The following is a 20,044-nucleotide window of genomic DNA, read 5'->3' as shown; positions in this document are numbered from 1 at the left end:
AATGTGTGCCTTTCAGCATCTTGGGTTTTATGAAGGCCTGAAAAATACTTCTTTCCCCTCCAAAATTAGGCTATTAACCTTTTTCTGCTTAGGTTTACATAAAACAATAAAGCCTTGTCTTTTCTGAGAAACTGAGATTCTCACAATCCCCCTCCCTCCCCTCTTCTCACCCCCTAAAAAAATACAATTGAGTAAATGAGCAGGAGCCCCTGGCAAGCATTTTGGGGGAAGCTGCAATAGTCTCCCACTCCAGTGCTCTACTTTTCCACTTAGATCTGTAGCAAAAGCGGGAAAAATGAAAGGCCATGATGTGCAGAGTGTGCAAGGGTAATTGGCAACTACCAGTGGCTTTACCCTGTCACCTTAGTTTTTAGGTTCAAACACTTTGAACATTAGTGATTCCTCATTTTGGGCCACCAGAAATGAAGTTGGGAAAAAACACACATTGCTTTTGAAAATCATCATCAAAATACAGGAAGATTAGAAAGTAAAATCAAGAAAGAAAGAAAAAAAAAACTTTTAAAAAGAGCTTCAGGATTTCATTTTTTAATAGAACACAAACATTAAAGAAGGTGTGGATACATTTCTCTCTTTCATAAGTTATAAAAAAAAAAAAAGAAAGATACACATTTCAGAAGTACAAACCCTATGTTTTCACAGGCCTATCACAAAAATTTAAAAATACATAAATAAATAATTTAAGTTTGTGATGCTCCCTTCTGTGATTTTCTTAAAGTCAGGTGCCAAGAGCAGAATTCATGATTCCAAACTGCATGTGCCAATGTTGTTGCAGGGAACAGCAGTGGGATCCAACAGCAGGCTGCAGGAAAGCCAGCATAATGCACATTTGATAAGGGGAAGAATTAATTACGTGGTCACTACTGACAAGAAGAACACATCTCCAATTTGGCCCGTGTCCTAGAAATAGGCTTATTTGTGAAATTCATTTCCAGAGCCTGCAGTCTCCTCTTGTGCTTGTAGACAAGCTCTGCACTTAGGTAGAGAAAGCTGCCTCACTCGTGTGGTCAGGCAGGAGTTGGAAGGGAAAGCCAGGGCTGTCTCTGTGCTGTTGGCCAGAGCTTCAGGACCAAGGTGCAGGTCCAAATCCCTGCTCATCCTGGGTAGATTCAAGCCAACACTTCCTCAGAGAGTCTCCTGTCTGCAGGAGGGAGGTCACCAGCCCTCTTGCCAGATAAGAAAAGGTCACCATGCCTCCTGATAGGCAGTAGTGCTGGGTGAGTGTGGGGAGGTCCAACGGGAGATACTCTGTGGTCCAAGGTGCAGGCTGATCTTCTCTTTGGGGAGCGTAGTGCATTGGACAGTGCAACTGGGTGGCCCCATTGCTCTGCCTTGCCACCTGCTTGGGCTGGGTTTTACACAGAATGTGCTGGAACATTGGCAGAGGGGATCCCTATCACCTGTGTACGTCCCCTGAGGATTCAGACATGTGGGAACATCCCAGGCATGCCTCCAGAACGTCTCTCCTATCAGTCCCACAAGACGTAGGCATGGGACCCCTGGGCCTCTCTGGACTCTCAGGTGGCCTCAGTGGAGGATGGGTGCATAGAAGGTCACTCAAGCTGAGATGGTGTTGTCTTTGGGCACAGGCAGTGATGCATCTTCAGGCATTCGTGATGTATTTCTGCCTTTCAGGAGCTGCAGTCCCAGAGGTAGACCAGATCTTATGTGATGCGTGATAAAAAGTAAATGACTTCCTAACAATACAAAAAGCCTGTAAAAAAAAAAAATGCACATGCAAATAGACTCAAATACTTGAAATTCAAATTCCAGTAGTATATTCCGTGTTCATTCCTATGTTATTATTACTAAAATCATTTCCTTGTTTTGTTCAGAAATCATAAAGACTCCTGCTTGGCTTTAAGTTGTTGCATGATATAAAATTAATTCCAAATGGGTGGATTTTTACTGTATATGTCCTGGATTTAAGTTTTCAGTTATTTTTCGTAAATACATTTTACATCTAACTACCTCAGCTGCCTTTTGTTTTGTTTTGGCACATAAAAAGTCATGCACTTTCTATATTTGGGGATTTGGGGGGGAGGAGTTCTTTCCATTTTGAATAACCAGGTTTAAAGCCATGTTGATCAATTTATAGAGGAGAACAACTTAACAAGACATAATTATTGACAGTTGCAGAACATACATTTTATTTTTAGGTTCTGTTGGGGTATAGTTTAATGAAAAACACCATAAGCTGCTTATTAATTTGCCTTAAAAAATGTGTGCTCTTTCCTATTCAAGTTGTGTTATTTAACTCTTATCTTGTACACAATTTATGTGACAACAACTAACGTAACAGTTGGCAGATAAACAGCAAATTGAACAGAATGGACCAATAGTTTCTCAGTTCTCTGTTGTAAACTGTTGCATTATACACTGATTGTGCTAAAATAATTGTTACTGTGCTTATACTCCTTAGTCACCGTTGCGGAAATGAAGTTATGGAAGATCACATTTGTGTTTATGGAGCAGTGTAGATATCCCCCCAGTACAAGCACAGTGACTTGAGGTGAATGATAATCATTGCTGAACTTGTGCTTTGACTTGTAAACATTGTAAAAATGTATTTGGTATTTTATTTGAAATGAAGAATCAAAATAGTTATTAAAAAAAATCTTCCTGTAAATATATATATTCTGATTCCATGTATACAAACATTCCTTTAGAGTTCAGATTGTGAAGAGTGTCTTTATTGGCTAGAGACCACTGTCTCCCTGGCAGAGGTTACATGTGCTATAGTAAAGAACACAGTGTGTGAAGTATTTGATGTACTGCAGTACCATAGTTCTTTTGGTCTGTTAAGTAAGTTGCAATTTGTGATGAAATGAAGTTGAAAGTAGTGCTTCATACTAACAAATTTCCTTGGTTACAACTTGATTTTTCTTGTAAAACTTAAAAGGAAAACTTGAAAATTTTATATATTTGGATTTTGTAGATTTTTTTTATTTTATTGCAACACAAGGTACCAAAATCATTAAATAAAGTACACTGTGGTCATTTTACCATGGCTCTAGAGTCTTTCTTATAACTCTTCTACTATGGTGGGTCGGTGAATGATGCCATCTTTTGAGCTTCTGACATTATCAGACAAGACCAAAGCTGGCCCTGCTTTGACTGGGGGTTGGGCCAGATGATCTCCAGAGACTCTTCCCTCCATTAATCATTCTATGATACGAGCAATACCATCACAGGAGCACCATCCCTAAGCACAGGAGTGGTTCGAGCAGCTTCCAGGCTACCCCTGGGACCTGCAGAAGACTTGACAGTTCCCCATAGGACTTAGACAGTCTTACTGGTGTTGTCACAGCAGGGAGCTTGAGGAAACCACCAGACAAACCAATGGCCACCTCACCCAGAGCGGGGTGCTCTGGCCACTGCGGTCAGGGCCCTGAATGGTGTTTCAAATAAAGACCTCCCAAAAAGCTGCCCTTGCCCAGGGAGCAGGCCTGCTCCTTGGCCCCTCAGGGTCTAAGTGCTCTACAGCATGGGGCCAGACACCTGGCTGATTCCTGGGGGTCCACAGCACCATGAAGAGAGAAGCAAGAGGATCCTGACCCTGCTGCTGGGCACTGGGGGTGCTCCCTAGGCAAGGGGGAGACTTCTGGACTCTGCTGTCAGGGCTCTTGTAGCATTTCAACCACACTGAATATAAAAAGAGTGAACAGTGCAGAAACCCAGGACAGAAACCCCTCCATTACTTGAGAAGGCCACTGCTCACAGAGAACAGGAGGTGGTGCTCTGCTGCTTTTATTCGCCTTTCAGACTCCTGAAAGGATTACTATTTACTACGCAGTGATCCCCATAGGGTGGTGAGTGAGGGAAAGGTGGGCCTCACCCAGCCTTGTCCTTAGCATGGTAATTAGAAAAACACCAGAGAAGAAGCAGCTTCCTTGATCTTCCTGTGTTCAAACCCCCTAGGGTTGAGGAGGGTTTAATTTCTTCTACTGCCTCCTGCATAAGTGCTCTAATTATTAGATTATTACACAAGTTGTTCTGACTTTGCCTGCACCACCGATGGTCTTAACAGTCCTCTTGGACTTCATTGCCACATTCGTGTGTGCAATGTCACCCCAGGCAGCACCTGGAGTTTCTGCAACAAAGGACAGCACCCAAATCTCTCAGCCTTTCTGCCCCTTAGCCATGCTCCCACTCCTTAGGTGTTTCTTCTTGCCCTCTCTTAGGTGACCAAGAAAGGGAGACCAGGGGAAAACAACCCAACAAGCAGCAACTAATAATTAGCGTGAGTTCAAAGAGAGGAAACATATATATATATGTTGAGTAACTGAATTTGATAGCACATGGTGGTTACAAGTGACTGATGGATTCTTCAGGGTTTTGTTTTTCATATATATCTTGTACTTTGGCTAAGGAGGGAGCAGATTGTTATTGTAGCTTGGCAAAGTGCAATGGGGAAGCAACAGCCCAGCAACACAAATGGTAACTGTCCTACTGTCACAAGATCCCCTGTCCCAGTAATTCTGCAACTGCCCACCAAAGAAACCAGTAGAATCCAGAAAGAAAGATGCTCATAAAATTTTTTCTTAACTACTCATGTGAACTAGGGGGCAGAAGACATCAGAACCAGTCTTGAGCACTGTAAAGTCATTTGATGACACCCCATGGGTATATAATTCATGAGGTGAAAAAGCATTAAGTGGGTGGGTAGCTGCCATAGTGTGAGACTAGTTACCTTGGGGTAAAAGGGATTTACTTGACATGTTTCTAGGCAAACTATTAACCTCTCAGGCAAAAGTCTCCTCCAGAATGTTTTAAATGTAAGCTTTCCACATGAGAGAAGCAAAGCAAATTCTGAGCTAAGCAAAGATAGCAGACATTTTAAATAGATTCTTAACAGAGGAAAGAAATGGAGAAAATTTTGCAAGTTGCTTGAATCATGCTTATTCAGAACAGTTGCCACCTTTCCTGCCTTAAAAGAGAGAAATGGCTATGGTTCCTGTAGAAAAATATTCTGAAAACAAACAAACAAACAAAAAATATAGGGACTTGGTAATAAAAATCCCAGGTGACTTGGCAAAATTATCAAAGAATGTTTTTTTCTCCTACTTATTTAGATCATATGAGCAGTATTAACTGCTCATAAAGTACCCAGAGACCTATGTGTATGGGAAGGAGCAGTGCCTTCCTACCACCACAATGGGACTCTTGGAAACCAACCAGAGATGGACAGTTCTTCTCCTGTATACTTCACAGGTACAAGACACATTTATTCAGTGACTTCTGTGCTATGTACTTGAGGCAGGAAAATACTTATACTGTATAGTATTCTTGCTGTGGGAGTACTTCAGACCCAGAGTCAAGCAGAGAACCACAAGTGAATTTGACATAAAGATGAGTTGGAAACCTGCTGTCTGTCATGTTCTGGGGCAAGTGAGCTGTAACATAGACTACACTCTTAAGTAGGTTGTTCACACAATAATACCTATTTAAACTAGTTTACATTGAAGTTATTCTCTTGTGCTCACCAGTGCTTCTTGTCACTGTGAAAGGGGGAAGAGAACTCATTTACTGACAACATTTACTGAATTTACTGTCAGAATTTACTGACAAAAACATAGCTCCAGAGCATGTAGAGCCAGACAGACCAGACAGGCATCTTTTTACCTGTGTGCCATTGCGTTCATCTTGCACACTGGACCATGCGTATCGTAGACTTCATGTTTGTTTCTAAGCGGTAGGCTTTTCCAAGATAGCAAAATTTCTCATTCACAGGCTACACACAAAACTAAAGACAAATGGATGCTTGTACTTAGTGGGTCTTCCAGGAACCAAGCCATTCATTTTCAGCTGGGTTCCTGTTAAGTGCTGTGAGCATAAACTATACTGCCATGAGCACATCAATAAGCATGGGAAGTGTTTCCCACTGCTGTGTGACTGCCACAGGCACTCACAGAACTGGCATTATTAACCAAGTAGACCAGCTTAGAGAGGGAAAGATCAATGATAATGTCCCAAAGTATAGAGGGATAAGCCTAAGTACTTTAGCTTTATAAATAAATTGAAATTGAGCTAATGGATTATTATGGCTCCTGCAGTTCATCTCCAAACTATCTCATAGTTTTAAGCAAGTTAATCTTGTATTGACCTTAAATTTCCTGTGTCTGTAAAGTTCACAGGAGTCCCAATTTGGAATGTGATCAACTCCATTGTTGGAAACAGAAGTCAATAAAAAGGGGAAAGTTGTCTGAGCACTGGCTTGGTGCCAGAAGCATCTGTCTTTACTGCAGGTAGTCTCTGTTTGTCTCCAGCTTAGTCCATTACTGAGTCTCTCGTCTTGCACAGTGCTCTGCAGGGATGTTTGTTTCCACGTGGAATCAGCAACAAAAAAGTCACTGGGCAATGATGTCTGTCTGCAGGAAACATGGTTTAGCTGGAGCTTACCCTGGCGTTTTGGAGGGTGGTCAGGGCCTGCAGATCTGGTCCTCTCAGGTGGGATCCAGAGATGCTCAGCAGCTCTGAAAAATGTGGGCATTGTTTTTCAGACTGAATATTCAAAGCGTCTCAATGTACAGTGGCATTAGAGGATGCTTTTGGAAAAATAAGCTTTGACTCCTGCATCCACCAGCTGCATTTTCTTGATGAGACAACTTGCATCTCCCTGTAAAAGAAGACATTGTCATGAATAATGAACTAATTTGGAAACCTGCTCTGAAGCAAATTCTACCAAGAACGTAATTGTGCTGTTCCCCTGATACCTGTGCACCATTCTAGCTTCGTCTTGGCTGCCTAGATTACAGACAGTGTTAATTTTCTCACTGCTACTCAAGAGCAAACTAGCTATTTCACAACTTGTACTTACGTGAGAGTTACAGGGAACATCTGGAGGCTCCCTCTAGATGGATCAGGCAGCATTATGCAATTCACCCCGTCCTTATTGCATTGTTTCTTCCTAGAGATCTTTGTAACTCTTCCAAGGGTCTCCCTTTAAGGCTTTCTCTTTTTTGTTTGTTTCTTCATTCATTTATTTTAAAGGCCTGTTTGTCTCCGGTATTTGTTTTTTTTTGTGTGTGTGTGCTTTTCTTTGGGGATGTGCTTTTGCTTGGGGCTGTGCTTGCCATCTGTAGTGTCTATGTTTCAGACACTGTCACCTTCTCATGATGATTCAGATTCCAGCAGGCTGTGCCAGTGCAGCAGTGGGAGAGGTTACATTGTACCTGTGTGGTACTTCATCAGAGGTCTCATGTCCTCAGGTGTGTCCTACCAATGTCCTGATAAAGGGAGGAAACTTAATCTCCAGAACAACTTCTCTGACTGGTTAGAGTAGTGTCACCTTTTGCCTCCGGTTTCTTCCCAGGATCCATTGTGCTGACTTGCAGTTTCTTTGACTTTTATGTGTCACTCCACTTCGCCCATATTTTCAAATCTAAAAAGCAAACACACAAACAAACAAAAATAAAATTAGAAATGAGGACTCTCTGCTGGCCCGTAATGGGCTAGAACACTCTCCATTTCTGTGGAGGCATTTTAAGCCTCCAAAGGAATGTAAATAATTGCTGTGTGCTTAAACACCGTTATAGCCTAAAGCGTATAGCATACCTTAAGGGTAACCCTTAATCAACATCTCCAAACATCATATCCATGTGAGCAGCACACTCAGTGCAGGCTTTTATGAGCTTGTAAAGGAAAAATGAGGTTGAAGTTTAAGTTAAGTCTTATGGTATAAAGGAGGAAATGGGCTGTTTTGTCTCCAGTGAGAAGCCCTGGTGCCCATGCAGGGGTTACAGCTCTGGGGGAGAAGGAGCTCTGCCCCAACCATCAGCTGGCAGGAGAGTGTTGGTAATTAAGAAGAGACATGCCTTACAGTCAAATCTTTCTAAAGCATGAGCTGCCGTGTGTGACTTGTAGCTAATACTTAATCAAGTTTTAGATGAGCTTTTGCTTTAATATCTGATCCACCTGATCTTTAAAGTTGTAACTATCCAACGCTATACTATTTGTGTATTGGTAGTAGGGTTTTTTTATTTGGACACGCCACCTTATCTCAAATTGTTACTCTGTGATAGCAAGACATGAGGCTGGATGATGCTTTGCCCCAGATTTTAGTGATAATGTCTTCTTCAACACCCTACTGGGACAGGATTTCATTAAAGTGACATATTAATCTAGCACGGAAAATAATTTTTCTTCCCTGTAGAGCATCTCTGTGAGGCTTTTTTACAGAGAGTTACAAAACAAAACTTGTCTTCAGTTTCCCTGAATAGATTGCCAGAATAAGACTGCTGCATGGTCTGCGTCTGTTTTATCTGTTACACAACCCCATGGAATTGCAAAAGGGCAAGTCTTCTTGCCAGAATTTTTACCCATGATCTGAAGCAAACCTCACCAGCGTGTGCCTTGGTTTACATGGCGATATGGGCAGATGATCTGCTCTGCTCTGAGACACATCCCCTCCGAGCTGTGGCTGAGAAGTCACTGCACTGTATTTCCAATCACTTACGGCATTTCATTGGTAGTGCAAACAAGTGGTACACGAGAAACCTCAATTTCAACTTCTTTTAATATTGTTTTAAATACAGATCTCATAAAACCTTTTTCTTAATTAACTTTTCTTGCATAGATAATTCATTTCACCAGCATACTATGCCACAGGATGCTTCTTCCTGTGCACAGAGATAATATGCTCTGTTTCTATTTCTGCCTGAAGCAGAATTAAAGTAGGAAGGGAAGTGTTTGGTAGCACTTTTATCCTTTGGAGTACTTTTTCTTGTGTGCACCCATGCAACATATTTTGAGATCACAGCTCTCACATTTCCTAAAGGAAGAGGAAGAAAAAACAGGGCAGCCTTAGAGAAAAACAAAAAATCTTGGAAGAACATAAAAGCCTTGTGTTCATTACAGTTTGCCTTGAAGAATTTATCTGACGTTTCTCTGAAACTTGAGTTATCAGAAGCAATAATTTGCTCTGCATTATCTGCTACCTCGATTCAAAAGAAGTTCTGAAGAGGTGTCATTTGAATTCACACAGGAAGCCAGATCTCTTAATAGAAAATTTACTTCTTATTAAGGCATCTGGTGCAGTGGGAAGAAAGCAGAGAAGCTTCTGGTCTCAGCATCTTTTTGCAATTTCTCTTACAAACGCCTGGAGTTATAGGACAAATATGCAAAGACAGTGTCTAGAGATGAAGGTGTAAGTGTCCAGATCAGACCATACAAAAGGAGAAGCAGTGAGGAGACACAGCTGGACAGGCGTAGCAGGGAGGTTGAGAAATGGAGCTGGGCACCGTCAGCTGCTGCCTACCCCTGGACAGGCAGCGTGCCGTGTCCTGGCACTTCCCAGGCCCTGCATGTCCAGTTTTTAAGCAGAAGCTGCTCTTTTGTGCTGACATTTTCAGTCCATATCAGGGGGCCCATGCGTGAGTAGCTTACTTCCTGCATGCCAGTTTGCATCGCTGCCATTTTACCTGGTATACAGCCCTGACCTGAGCTCTTCCTACATGCTGCCAGGACGTGAATGTAGGATTTGGTATTAAATCTCAGCTGAAGTATTCAGAGGAATAACCTCTGCTTCAGCAGTGTGGTTTCCCACTCGTGCCAAGGCAGCAGTGCTTTTAAATTCTCATGACCTCATTGTTTCTGACATTAGAAACGCTGGCTGCAAACTTTCAGCCAGTATGCCCGGGGGAGGAGAGGAAAGAAAAAAACAGCCAAAAAGTTTGCAAATCAACCCATTTTTTATACTGTAAACTTCCCCGTGCAAAGATCCCTCCATTGTTTGCCCTTGGATGCCTGCAAAAGTGATGCAATGTTGTGTTTTTCCATGCTAGGAGTTATTGCTTCTGTATTTGCAAGTGTGAAAGAAGCACCCAAGGGGCAAAGGACATTGAGGATCAGGCATACAAAACACGTTTTCCTTTCATCTTAAAAAGGGGCACAACTGCACTATCTGAGCATCACTGAGCCATCTTGCATTTTGACAGTTTTTCACACCTAAGAAAACTGGCCTTGCTAAATATTAATCCATTTCTGTGCTGGGGACAGCAGGAATTGGTGAGGGGTAGCACTGCTCACTGAGCTAAGAGGCAAAAAGTATGTAAGAGAAAAAAAAAAAAAAAAAGCAGGATCGAGTTTCCATTTTTGATGTGTTCTTGTAATGTCAGTGGATTTCTTGAGAGAAATCAACCTTCAGGCTTTTCTGCTGGTGAATCCAGCACACAGACACAACAGCAAGGGATCCCAGGAAAGGAAACTTGGCTCACCAGCAAATGAACTACATGGAGCCTGTTGTATTTTCTCCATTTGATTTATTTATTTCAGAGAGCTGCCATCACCTGCTGAACATCTTCAATTTGACTTTGCCCCACCCCAGCAACGGCATTTACATTGGGATGAATCACCTCCACCTTCCGATGCGTCCTACCAATGCTCAGCCAAATACTTTCTGTTCTCCCCAGTTGCAAAATAGTTGTTGTTCCCAGTAGTTTAATGTTAAATCTGATTGAATTTGATGGAAGCACATTCTCCTTCTGTCCCAAAAAGCTGATACTACAGGCTTGTGTTTTCATTCTTCATGTCTCCTTTCCCATCTCTTGCTTGGCACCTCCCTGGAAAGCATGAGTGACTGGTGAAACAGGACAGCTTGCCAAGGAGATAAAACTCCTTTGAAGGACAGCCTTGACAAAAGAATAACAGTCTTTTTCAAGAGGTCCCCCCTCTCTGGGTAAAATTGCATCAGTAGCCAACAATCCCTTATATCTGAGTGTGTCTGTTTCCCTCATCGCTGAACCTGATGTTCCTCTGTATGTTACTTTGGCACTCAGGAAGACCAGTATTGCAAATATTTGTACTTTGGGACCGGAGCATTTCAGGCTTTATTTGTCCTGATGCAAGCATGCTGCTAACATGGATGCTGTCCTTTTTAGACACTGGAAATGGGGCCCAGATCCTCAGAGGTGCAACCTCCTGGTTGATGAAAATATTCCTAAAGACTTCATTCCTACACTTACGGTAATTTGCCTGATAACCCAGGAACCATTATTTCCTTGCTGTCATGGTATGGTCCATGTTTTGCTGTTTGAAGGTATGGTCTGTTAGAAATCAGCACATCTACAGAAACTACTTAGTCCACAAGCTAATAAAAAATGATTAAGCAAAATAATGACAAAGCAAGCAGGAAAGATATCATCTAGACATTCCCAAAAGTAGCAGGCAGATTGAATAATAATGCTCTGCGATTTGTCTTGCAACAGTAGCTAAAGTATGTCCCACATTCCTGTTTATACAGATGAAACAGGGAATCACGCGTGCACACACACACACATATGCTGCTGACGAAGTAGTAAGATTAGATAGTATCTGGTCCTGTAGCCATTAATAGTCAGAAGATGCTAAGAGGTAAGAAACTAAAAAAAGACTGATTAATGCACTCTGTTGGTTATTTTCTGTCCGCCTTTTTCTGTCAACTCTCTATTCCCACTATTCTTCTCAGTGTGTTTCTGGGCACCGGTGGGTGCTTAGCCACCTACACACTGAGCTCCCCTTAGCTTTGTGCAGACAGCAACAAAATCAATCCTCCAGTTTTAAACGTTTGCCAAAATGTACATCCACTGTGCCATAAAGAAAGCACTGAAAAAAAAAATAAATAATGAGGCACCGTGCATGGAGCAACCACAGCGAGCTGAAGCTGGTGTGTTCAGCCTAACGTTAGGTCCACGTACAGCCCAGATGCTCCACCAGAAGGGCTGGATAATTTACGTAGTCTAAGAGCATCTGTCAGTTCATCTATCAAAGCTGCTGTGCAGAAGCCTTATTACCTCCCAGAAGCGGTGTTTGCGGATGCTGTATGTCTGACAGAAGATACCAGAGGCTCTTTATATAATGCTTTTTCACTTGTCAGAACAGCAGTGTTCCCTCGTAAGGTTTGCTCTGTGTGGGGATCTTAAAGGTGGCGGTGGGATGTGCACAAACAACGACCAGAATTTAACTAAGTTATCTCCTCAGCTGTAATTTCTAGTGTCCAGCTGTACCTGAGCCAGCCCTGGGCTGAGCAAGATATTTGAGGGTACTTGAGCCACTGAACATGGGGTGGCCGGGCCTTCTTCTGAGGCTGCTCCTTCCAAAATCCCCCCTGCCATGGCTCAACTAAGACGGCAAGTTCAGCCTTGAAAATAACGCCAGATCTGCTATGTTTCTGTGCCAGCAGAAGGTTTTTGCAAGGAGAAAAAGGGGCCGGGCTGCTTTATTTCTCTAAATGTGACTCGAGATTATCCAGAATTAGGATTCCAAAGCCACTCTGGGGTTTGGGTGTGCTTGTTTCATTGGTAGGCCTTGTTTCATATTTCTCGTTTGCAGCCTTTAGAGACTGAGCCAAGTTACAGGAAGCCTTTTACCTCAAGCTTGTTCTCACAAAGCAAGTTCAACATGCCAAAAAGTCTGTCAGGAATGTGGAAATCTACAGGGGAAAAAAAATCGACCACACAAGCCTTCAGCTGCTGTGCCAGCTGGTTAAGAAAATTAATCCAATGGACAATAGCCACAAAAGAAAATGAATACATTTCAGAAGGGACAGGGCACTTTTAAAGTTTTTGTGGATCCATGATGAAAGTAGATTTCATATTGTAAGGTACGAAATCCAACCATTAAGACGTGCCTGGAGAACTGGCAGCTCCATCACAGCAGCTGGAATAGGAGTTCAGAAGCGTTTCTAGGTATCTTTTGTGGCCTTCAAAGAGATCAAAAAGAGAACTAGCAAATGCTCATTGGGTTCTATACTTATCTTCCTGCCTAAGTAGTAATTGAAGAAGCACTGGAACTGCTCTGGGCACAGCACAGACCCAGCCGTACAAGACCACTATTGGGAAAAAAAAAAAAAAAGAGGAGTAAAAAACAGTTTGGAATACATGAAGATTGGGTATATCTGCAACAGGAATCACCCCAATTCACCTGCTACAAATTCCCTGTAAAGATGACATTAAATTATGAATTCTTGACCACCCTGACATTTAGTAAATTATTTCTCGTTAAAAGGAACTAAGTAAAAATTAAGTATTTTTAGTTCAGTTTCTTGCCTTGCAACTTCAACTTTCAACTTCAACTTGCTTTTCAACTTCAAGTTTCTTGCAACTTCAATGCTTTTTAATATATATTTTTAAACATAAGATTTTCTCTGTTATTAGAACATCTCGTTTCCAGAGCATGCAATGAAGTTAGCTAGCAAACAGGAGCCAAACATAATTTGAAGAATCACGCTGCACTTTCTCTCCAGTTACAGTAACCGGTGTAGACAGTCCTGCTGTCAGACTACTTTTAGCTGATCTGGGTTACTGCATGGTAGGCAGAAGTACTCAAAAGAAATTTAAAGAGGTCTTGCTCACATGTGCTGGCTGTAACGCAAGACCTGGTAGGATAGGTTTGTTTCTGTAACAGCTGACTCAACTTCATAGTGGGAAGAGAAGTATTGCACCTACTTTATATGTGCATAAGCAAGCTTTTTTTTTTTTTTTATTAAAGAAAAGATCTCCCCCCAGTTCATTACACTTTTGTGAGCAATTTTTTTATATGGAGAGATCACTATAACAATTGAATGATGTTTCAGGAGGCAACATCTGGTATCACTCTGTATGTAGTGACCAAAACCCAAGATATTAATATCCTGTTATTAATAGTCTGTGCAGAACAAAATTATTTAAGAAAAGCAAACAAGCAAATACTGTGAATAACCCATGATGAGAAGAATAATTTGCTTTGAGACTACCCTTCATTTTAGCTAGTCCTGAACGTTAAATATATATAAAATATATAAATATATATAGTAAAATGGGTATTAGCATCATTGGTCTATGTTGTCAAAGACCTTTGTAGAAAATAAGTGGCATCATATAGTCTCATGAAGTTTCAGTAGAGATGTTTAGGAGCCTTATCTTTCTTAATATGCATCTTCCATGCTATTAGGCTCATGCAGCAATTCTAAGCACATTTACTTTTGGCACCCTGTTGGTACGACAGGGATTAAGCACGCCAGTGCTAACAAGTTAAGTGTCCCCAGAACTGTATCTTTCTCTTCAGAATAACAGGATGAAGCAACATAATGGTGTACTTGTGCAGCAAACCCAATACAAGATGAATCGCACAATGGTCTTGACAATGCTGATTAACTGCTCTAGCTTGCATTTCAGTGATTAATTTCATATGAAAGCATCCTAATAATAGATGGGCAGGCTGAGCTCTGCTGTTACACAACAGGGCAGTAAATTGGCCAGTAGGAGGTTTGCTATCTTGCTGAGAGCTAATGACAAATACTTATCAGTACAGCAGCCACTCTATTCCTACTTCTAAACAACCTCAAAATGCACACATCCTGGTTATGCTGTTCGCATGGAGAAATCTGGAAAGTCTTCAGCGTATCCAAAGGCTAATCGTGTAATCAGTGGTTTAGTCTAATGCTGTGAAAATTTCCTTTAAGTACTTCTGCCTAACACACAGTAAACCAAATCAGCTAAAAGCAGTTTGTAATCCTGTTTGTGTAAGTCTCCAGATCTGTCCCCCCCTCCTACTCAACAAAATTGGGTGTGCAAATGATTATCTACCCTACTTGCACAAATAAATCCTATTAGTCAGTGTTTATGACTTACTTCTTATTGTGGAATCTTAAATGTAATCACGGTGGTGTTGCTGTGCCTCTTAAGGCCTCCTGCGACATTGATTACAACTATTAAAACTGAGACCTAGTTCCTTACGGGATTTTTGTCCTATTTTCCACTGTTGCCTCCATTACTTTCCCTTTAAATCATTCCATACACAAAGGTTCAGCAGCCCAGGCTATGTATAATTTCATTTAGTTTAAACACAACACAAAACCTCAGAAACCTGTTCCAACTGTCAATTTTATTTGAAAGGTGTCTTCTATACAATTTCATATAGAGAAATAAATACGAAAGGCCTATACAAGTACAAACAAGAGTTGCAATACTGACCTTCACTTTTCATACTCATCTTTCAATACTTTAAGGGACAAAAATTGCATCAAATATCCTACATTTAGCAAAATAAATTTTACAAAATCTTGGATCACAACAGGTCTGTTCATGCCTACTGGAAACTTTTAAACCGAGTTTTCTTGTACATACAACCTCAACACTCAATTACATTCAGCTGCCTTTGAGAATTTCACAACACAGACCGATTTACATTTTCCTCCAGATAGATATCAAAAGCACAAGTCATATGTATGTCGCACTCCAATGTAGCAACTTGGCATTACCAGTTTTAATGATATACTGTGTGAATACAATATTTTTGAAATACATTCTGATAAATTTAAAGGACAACCTTGCCTTCAAATAAAAGCTTTGATACTTTTTAAAACTTCAAAATGGGCATTTGCTTTGGCGCAACATGATTTTTACAAACCCTTAAAAAAATTAATTCAGCACCATATAAAAGGCTTTTATATATAAAAAAACATTATAAAATAAGTAAGCTTTTGGGTTTTTTCAAAACATGATTTATCACTGTATGGGAAAGAGTCTACATTATTCTAATATAGGGTATCCTCCAGATGCAGCTATGTAATCGACTGATTTTTCACAGTTTAAAGAATATAAAACCAAAGCACATATTTATGTGTTTGGGGTAGTGGATATTTATTTGAATATAACTGCTCTTTTAAGAAGTTGAGGGTTGTCTTCTATAAGAAAAAAAGTCAAAACCCAACACTATTGAAAGACCACATAATATACAGAAACACTCTTTTACCCTTTCTTAGGGAATTTGTCCTCATTCCAAAACAAATTAGCATCTAAGAACTTTTTAAAGAGCTGTAGATTAAACTTGCTGGCAATCAGAGGAAATATTTCAGATATTTCCTATTTGGATAATACAAGTGTAGGCTTTAGTGCAGGGAAGAAAAAAAGTAATTTACTGTAAGTGCACAAAAGCCCAACCCTACAACTTCTTCCTGTTTCTTCAATGGTTTTTACTTATGGGAAGTATATAGAACCTCCCTCTCAACCCTGATTTAATAACTTACATAAAAACTATGTTTGAAGAATATGGAGATTTAACAGTTTACATGTATAAAATACATATACACACACACTGTTTTTCAAAAGAACCATTACTTTTTAAAGGAGTGTTGTATTATTTTTTTCTTTCCTTTATTATAAAGCTTTCCTTGTGTTACTAAATAGTACCCTAATTTCTGTTTCTTAAAGTTTAAGTGCTTCTTTCATTCATTTGAAGGAGAATTTGCACATTCAGAATCACTAAGTATACAGGACAACGCTGTAGTTCAGGGTAAATATCCATTAAGGCTCAGCTTGGAATAGCAGCCATGCTGTCGTGTTGTGATTCGCTCCACACAGAACTGGTTTCCGTAACAAACCTGCTTGGATCACTGCAGGTTTCTCTACTCATTGCTTTCTGAGCAAAGCCAGTAAAACCAAACAGTTTTCACTGCAGGTTTTACAGGCATAGCTAGAGGTACTGCAGGCCACAGAAGGTTAACTGCTACTGTCAGCAACACGTTTGTCAGCAGCATGAAAGCAATAACCTAGAGAAAGTTTTAATAAATGTTGTAGAGTTAATCTGGCCTATAAAACCTATTTGCTGTGATGATGATTAAGACAGTAAGACCCACTGCAGAGCTAGGGTCTAACATCAAGATTAAAGCAGCAACCATAGGTGATGGGAGAAAAAAAAAAAGATGAGACTATAAAAAGAAAGACCTGAAGTGTCTTTTTTGCATGAACACTTTTCAACATAGGAATGCATTTGTCAAAAGTTAAATCATTTGTAATGGGGTAAAATGTAAAGCTTGGGCTCCTGAGCCCAATACTGGACAAGGGAAAAAGCAAAGGAAATTGTCATATATCTTAAAATATACAGCAGTATCATTAGGACAGTATTTAAAAAACTATGATTAGAAGAACGAATAAGTTGTATTTATGACTTTAAGAATATTGTAACTAAATAGTAGCTTACTCAGAAGACCTTAGTCTTCTTTCTGTCGCGTTTGAAATCGTTCCATTAAAGCCCTACATATACTTCCTGGTATCTTCTGATGTTTTTCTATTAGGGCCTGGAGTGCTGCTTTTGTCTGTAAGGAAAGAGAAAAGGGTTGGGTCAAATTAAGTCATCTTTATATTGTTCACACACGAACACCATTTCTAGGCTCCAAAATTTGAAAGGATGAAAAAGAGAACTATTGCAAGTACAAAACACTATTTTTTTTCCATGATTAAGCCCACATGATTTGTCCATGGGAACACTACCAAGAAACAAACCAGCAAACTAGTATCTTTCATCTGTGTTAGCTGTGTTCACAAGCCCTATTAGTGATACGCAATAGTAAAATGGTGATGGAGTAAGCTAGCAGAGACCTAGATCTATAAAGCATGTCAGTACCTGTATACTGCACTGCAACTCAATCTTCTGCCTATGCACAGGTTTGCATCAGTAACACTTTGCATGCAAGAATTTTGCTTCTACTCAGGATCAGAAGCAGCCCTGGAAACACAGTTGTGTCCCACCTAAGTATGTTTGGCTTTTACAAAATAATTATCCCTGCATCCAAGTCCCCCTAAAGGAACTGGTCCAGCAAAGCATGCTTAGATCACACCTAAATAACTGCACACGACAGCATTATTCACTTGCACTCAAAAATTTAGCAAGCCCAGAAGTTAGTAACAGCCATTCTGTTATATAAGTTCCCCTGCACGGGGAACACTGAAAAACAGCAATACACAAAAACTATGGTGAAAACACATAGCAACTTCCATGTTCTGTCTACAGAAGCACAGACTATTAAACTCTTAAGGCAAGAGACAGAACAGAGACCTACTGCTTTTGCAGACCATGGGTCAACAAGGGGAAGAGATATTCTTGGTACAAGCTCTCACTGTTCCTGTGAAGTAAGTGATCAATTGCTAAGTCCCGGGAGCAGGTCCCTGTCCACGTCCTAAGAGTCCTTACAGGAGAAAAGCTTCTATTAGGAAAAAATTAAGCTCACTTTTTCTTTTGTTATACATAACGGGAAAATGAATACCATGCCACAGTCTGAAACGTGAGATGAAGCACATTAAAATCACTCTAGGATTCTAGGGGATTCACGTTCCATGGGCTTTATCTAGCAGAATGCACCCTTAAGGCAGAAGTGAGGGCGTGTACAAATGCAAGATTCCAAAGCATGGCTGAAAGTCATTTAAACACACACAATTGCTTCTGCAAACCAACAGTGCTGAGGCTCTGTTAGACTGAACCCCCAAAAGAAGCACTCAGTTTGCCATAAACAGGGCATAAGATAATGCAGATAAACATTTCAAAATGTCATTTTGCAGTGATCTAATGAGATGATAAGCAGGTGATGACAGAAAATTGACCTTACACCTGCATTGTCAAAACAAAGATCTTTCAGATTAAGTTTTCAGAATGCTAAACAAGACCCCCTGCGAAGCTTTCAAAATGGCTGTTTTGGTGCCCTCAATCTGACTGCTTCACACATTTTATATCTGCACTGTGAAATCTATTCACGAGTTGAATGAATACTGACAAGCTTCTCTACAAACCACCTAAATCTGAAGAAGGCAAACATTCAAAGAGTTAATTTGTGGGGTGAGAAGTTGGAGGAAATAGAAATGGAAATAGACTGTACAAAGTCATGAAAGGATTCAGCTTTAGTTGTTTCATTGCATGGAATTTCAACAGTTTGTGACCACAGATTCACTGTATTTTAAAGGCTTCATTGGTAATTTTCTAAGTGATCAAGATCCAGAACACTCTCCCTGAATGAAGCCCGTGACTTTCTTTAGCAGCCCAGAGCAATCTTATCTGACTGAACTTCCTTAGGCCCTAAAGCAAGTTGTTTCTTGAAGCAAATAAAGAATACAGTATTGACTTTAAAAGGCCTAGAATACCTGCAAGGTATAGCAATACATCAGCCATTAGGAGGAATATTTTAGAGGTAAGCAAGTACAAAGTTTACCACAATTCCATCAACTTCTACAATTAGTTCCACAACAGGAATCACTATCTTGACATGAATATTCCAGTGTTTACTATTAAAACAGTAAATACTTTAAATAAATAAATAAATACACACACACACATCTATAATATGCAAATCTGTCTTACCTTAGCAGTCAGTTCCTCAGCAGTTATGTTTGGATCATATGGAATGGGTTCTCCAACAAATGTACGAAGCTTGACTGGAAACCCACCGTACATAGGAACCACTGGCAATCTAATACGTTCATATAGTTTCCTAAGTATTTCTAATATTAAAAAAAAAAAAAGGTAGGGGAGGAGAGAGAGAGACTGAGATTACTCCACAATGTTTTTTTTTTTTTCCCCTCACCATGTTTTAAAACTGAAACTGGATTGTCAAGTAATCCAGCCAGTGACCCAGATTCTCAAATGTGTCATCTCAAGAGAATGTGTCATTCTACCTTTCATTTTCCAAAATTTGCATTAACACCGACATAAGACTTGCTTCCAAACTCATTTTAGAAATATCCACCCCCACCCCCCAAAGAATAGCTGCAAAGATGAAAGCAGAGAAAGGTCTGTAGCTGCTTCTGGAGTGTAAGGGAACACACACAAATAGGGGTTACCATTTTTACCATTTAGCTAATTTTACAGGTTAGCTTAAGAAACCGGTAATGGTAGAAGACTGTTCTGTTTAATCCCACTGAGGTCTAAAGGAACAGAAATAGTCTTAAATAGTCTACCTAAAAGCCAGTCATGCTGATATGCTGAATTGCTCTTTCAGACCACACACTGCTTTGCAGTGAAACAATTCACAAAGAAGAAAAGAAAACAGCAACAAAAATTTCAATCAGCTGTAAGAGGACACTTCTTCATGTCACTTCCTAAGCATCTGTCCCAAATGCAACTAGAATAAATTCCTTTCAAAATGAGTACTAATATTCTCTTCTTCAATTCTAGACAAGAAATTCCTTTAACTTAGTGTTGGCATAAAAAAAAACATCTTTAGTGACAGATGTGAATTTTTCTGTACACAACCTATAAGAACAAAGAATACTCAAATACTACTCAAGCAAGAGCAATGTGT

The 20,044-nt window shown here is 40.2% G+C and overlaps 1 protein-coding gene across 10 annotated transcripts in view; it reads right to left on the bottom strand.

The window, feature by feature from the left end:
* Nucleotides 1-197: 197 nt before the first annotated feature.
* Nucleotides 198-20,044, bottom strand: part of LOC101800195 (DGAT1/2-independent enzyme synthesizing storage lipids) — a 35,489-nt gene continuing 15,642 nt past the window's right edge. For 2 of the 10 annotated variants that reach the window (XR_011807505.1, XR_011807501.1), the window contains exons 6-9: nt 19,105-19,244; nt 16,957-17,071; nt 6,839-7,402; nt 5,205-6,637 (exon numbers count right to left, since the gene is read on the bottom strand). Coding sequence is in view for 5 of the 10 variants with exons in the window: in XM_072034606.1 (XP_071890707.1) it covers nt 16,967-17,071; nt 19,105-19,244 (245 nt within the window). In the remaining 5 variants the exon portion in view is untranslated. Of the gene's footprint in view, nt 1,733-5,204; nt 6,638-6,838; nt 7,403-10,561; nt 10,581-14,840; nt 17,072-17,811; nt 17,942-19,104; nt 19,245-20,044 lie in introns of those variants that run through there. The other 8 variants (XM_072034605.1, XM_027452236.3, XR_011807502.1 and 5 more) reach the window with 7 other exon arrangements.

This window comes from Anas platyrhynchos, chromosome 2 (assembly GCF_047663525.1).
Source record: "Anas platyrhynchos isolate ZD024472 breed Pekin duck chromosome 2, IASCAAS_PekinDuck_T2T, whole genome shotgun sequence".
In the NCBI taxonomy this organism is placed as follows: Eukaryota; Metazoa; Chordata; class Aves; order Anseriformes; family Anatidae; genus Anas; species Anas platyrhynchos.
Note: the sequence above shows the minus strand (reverse complement) of the source record. Positions and strands in the feature narration are given on the sequence as shown.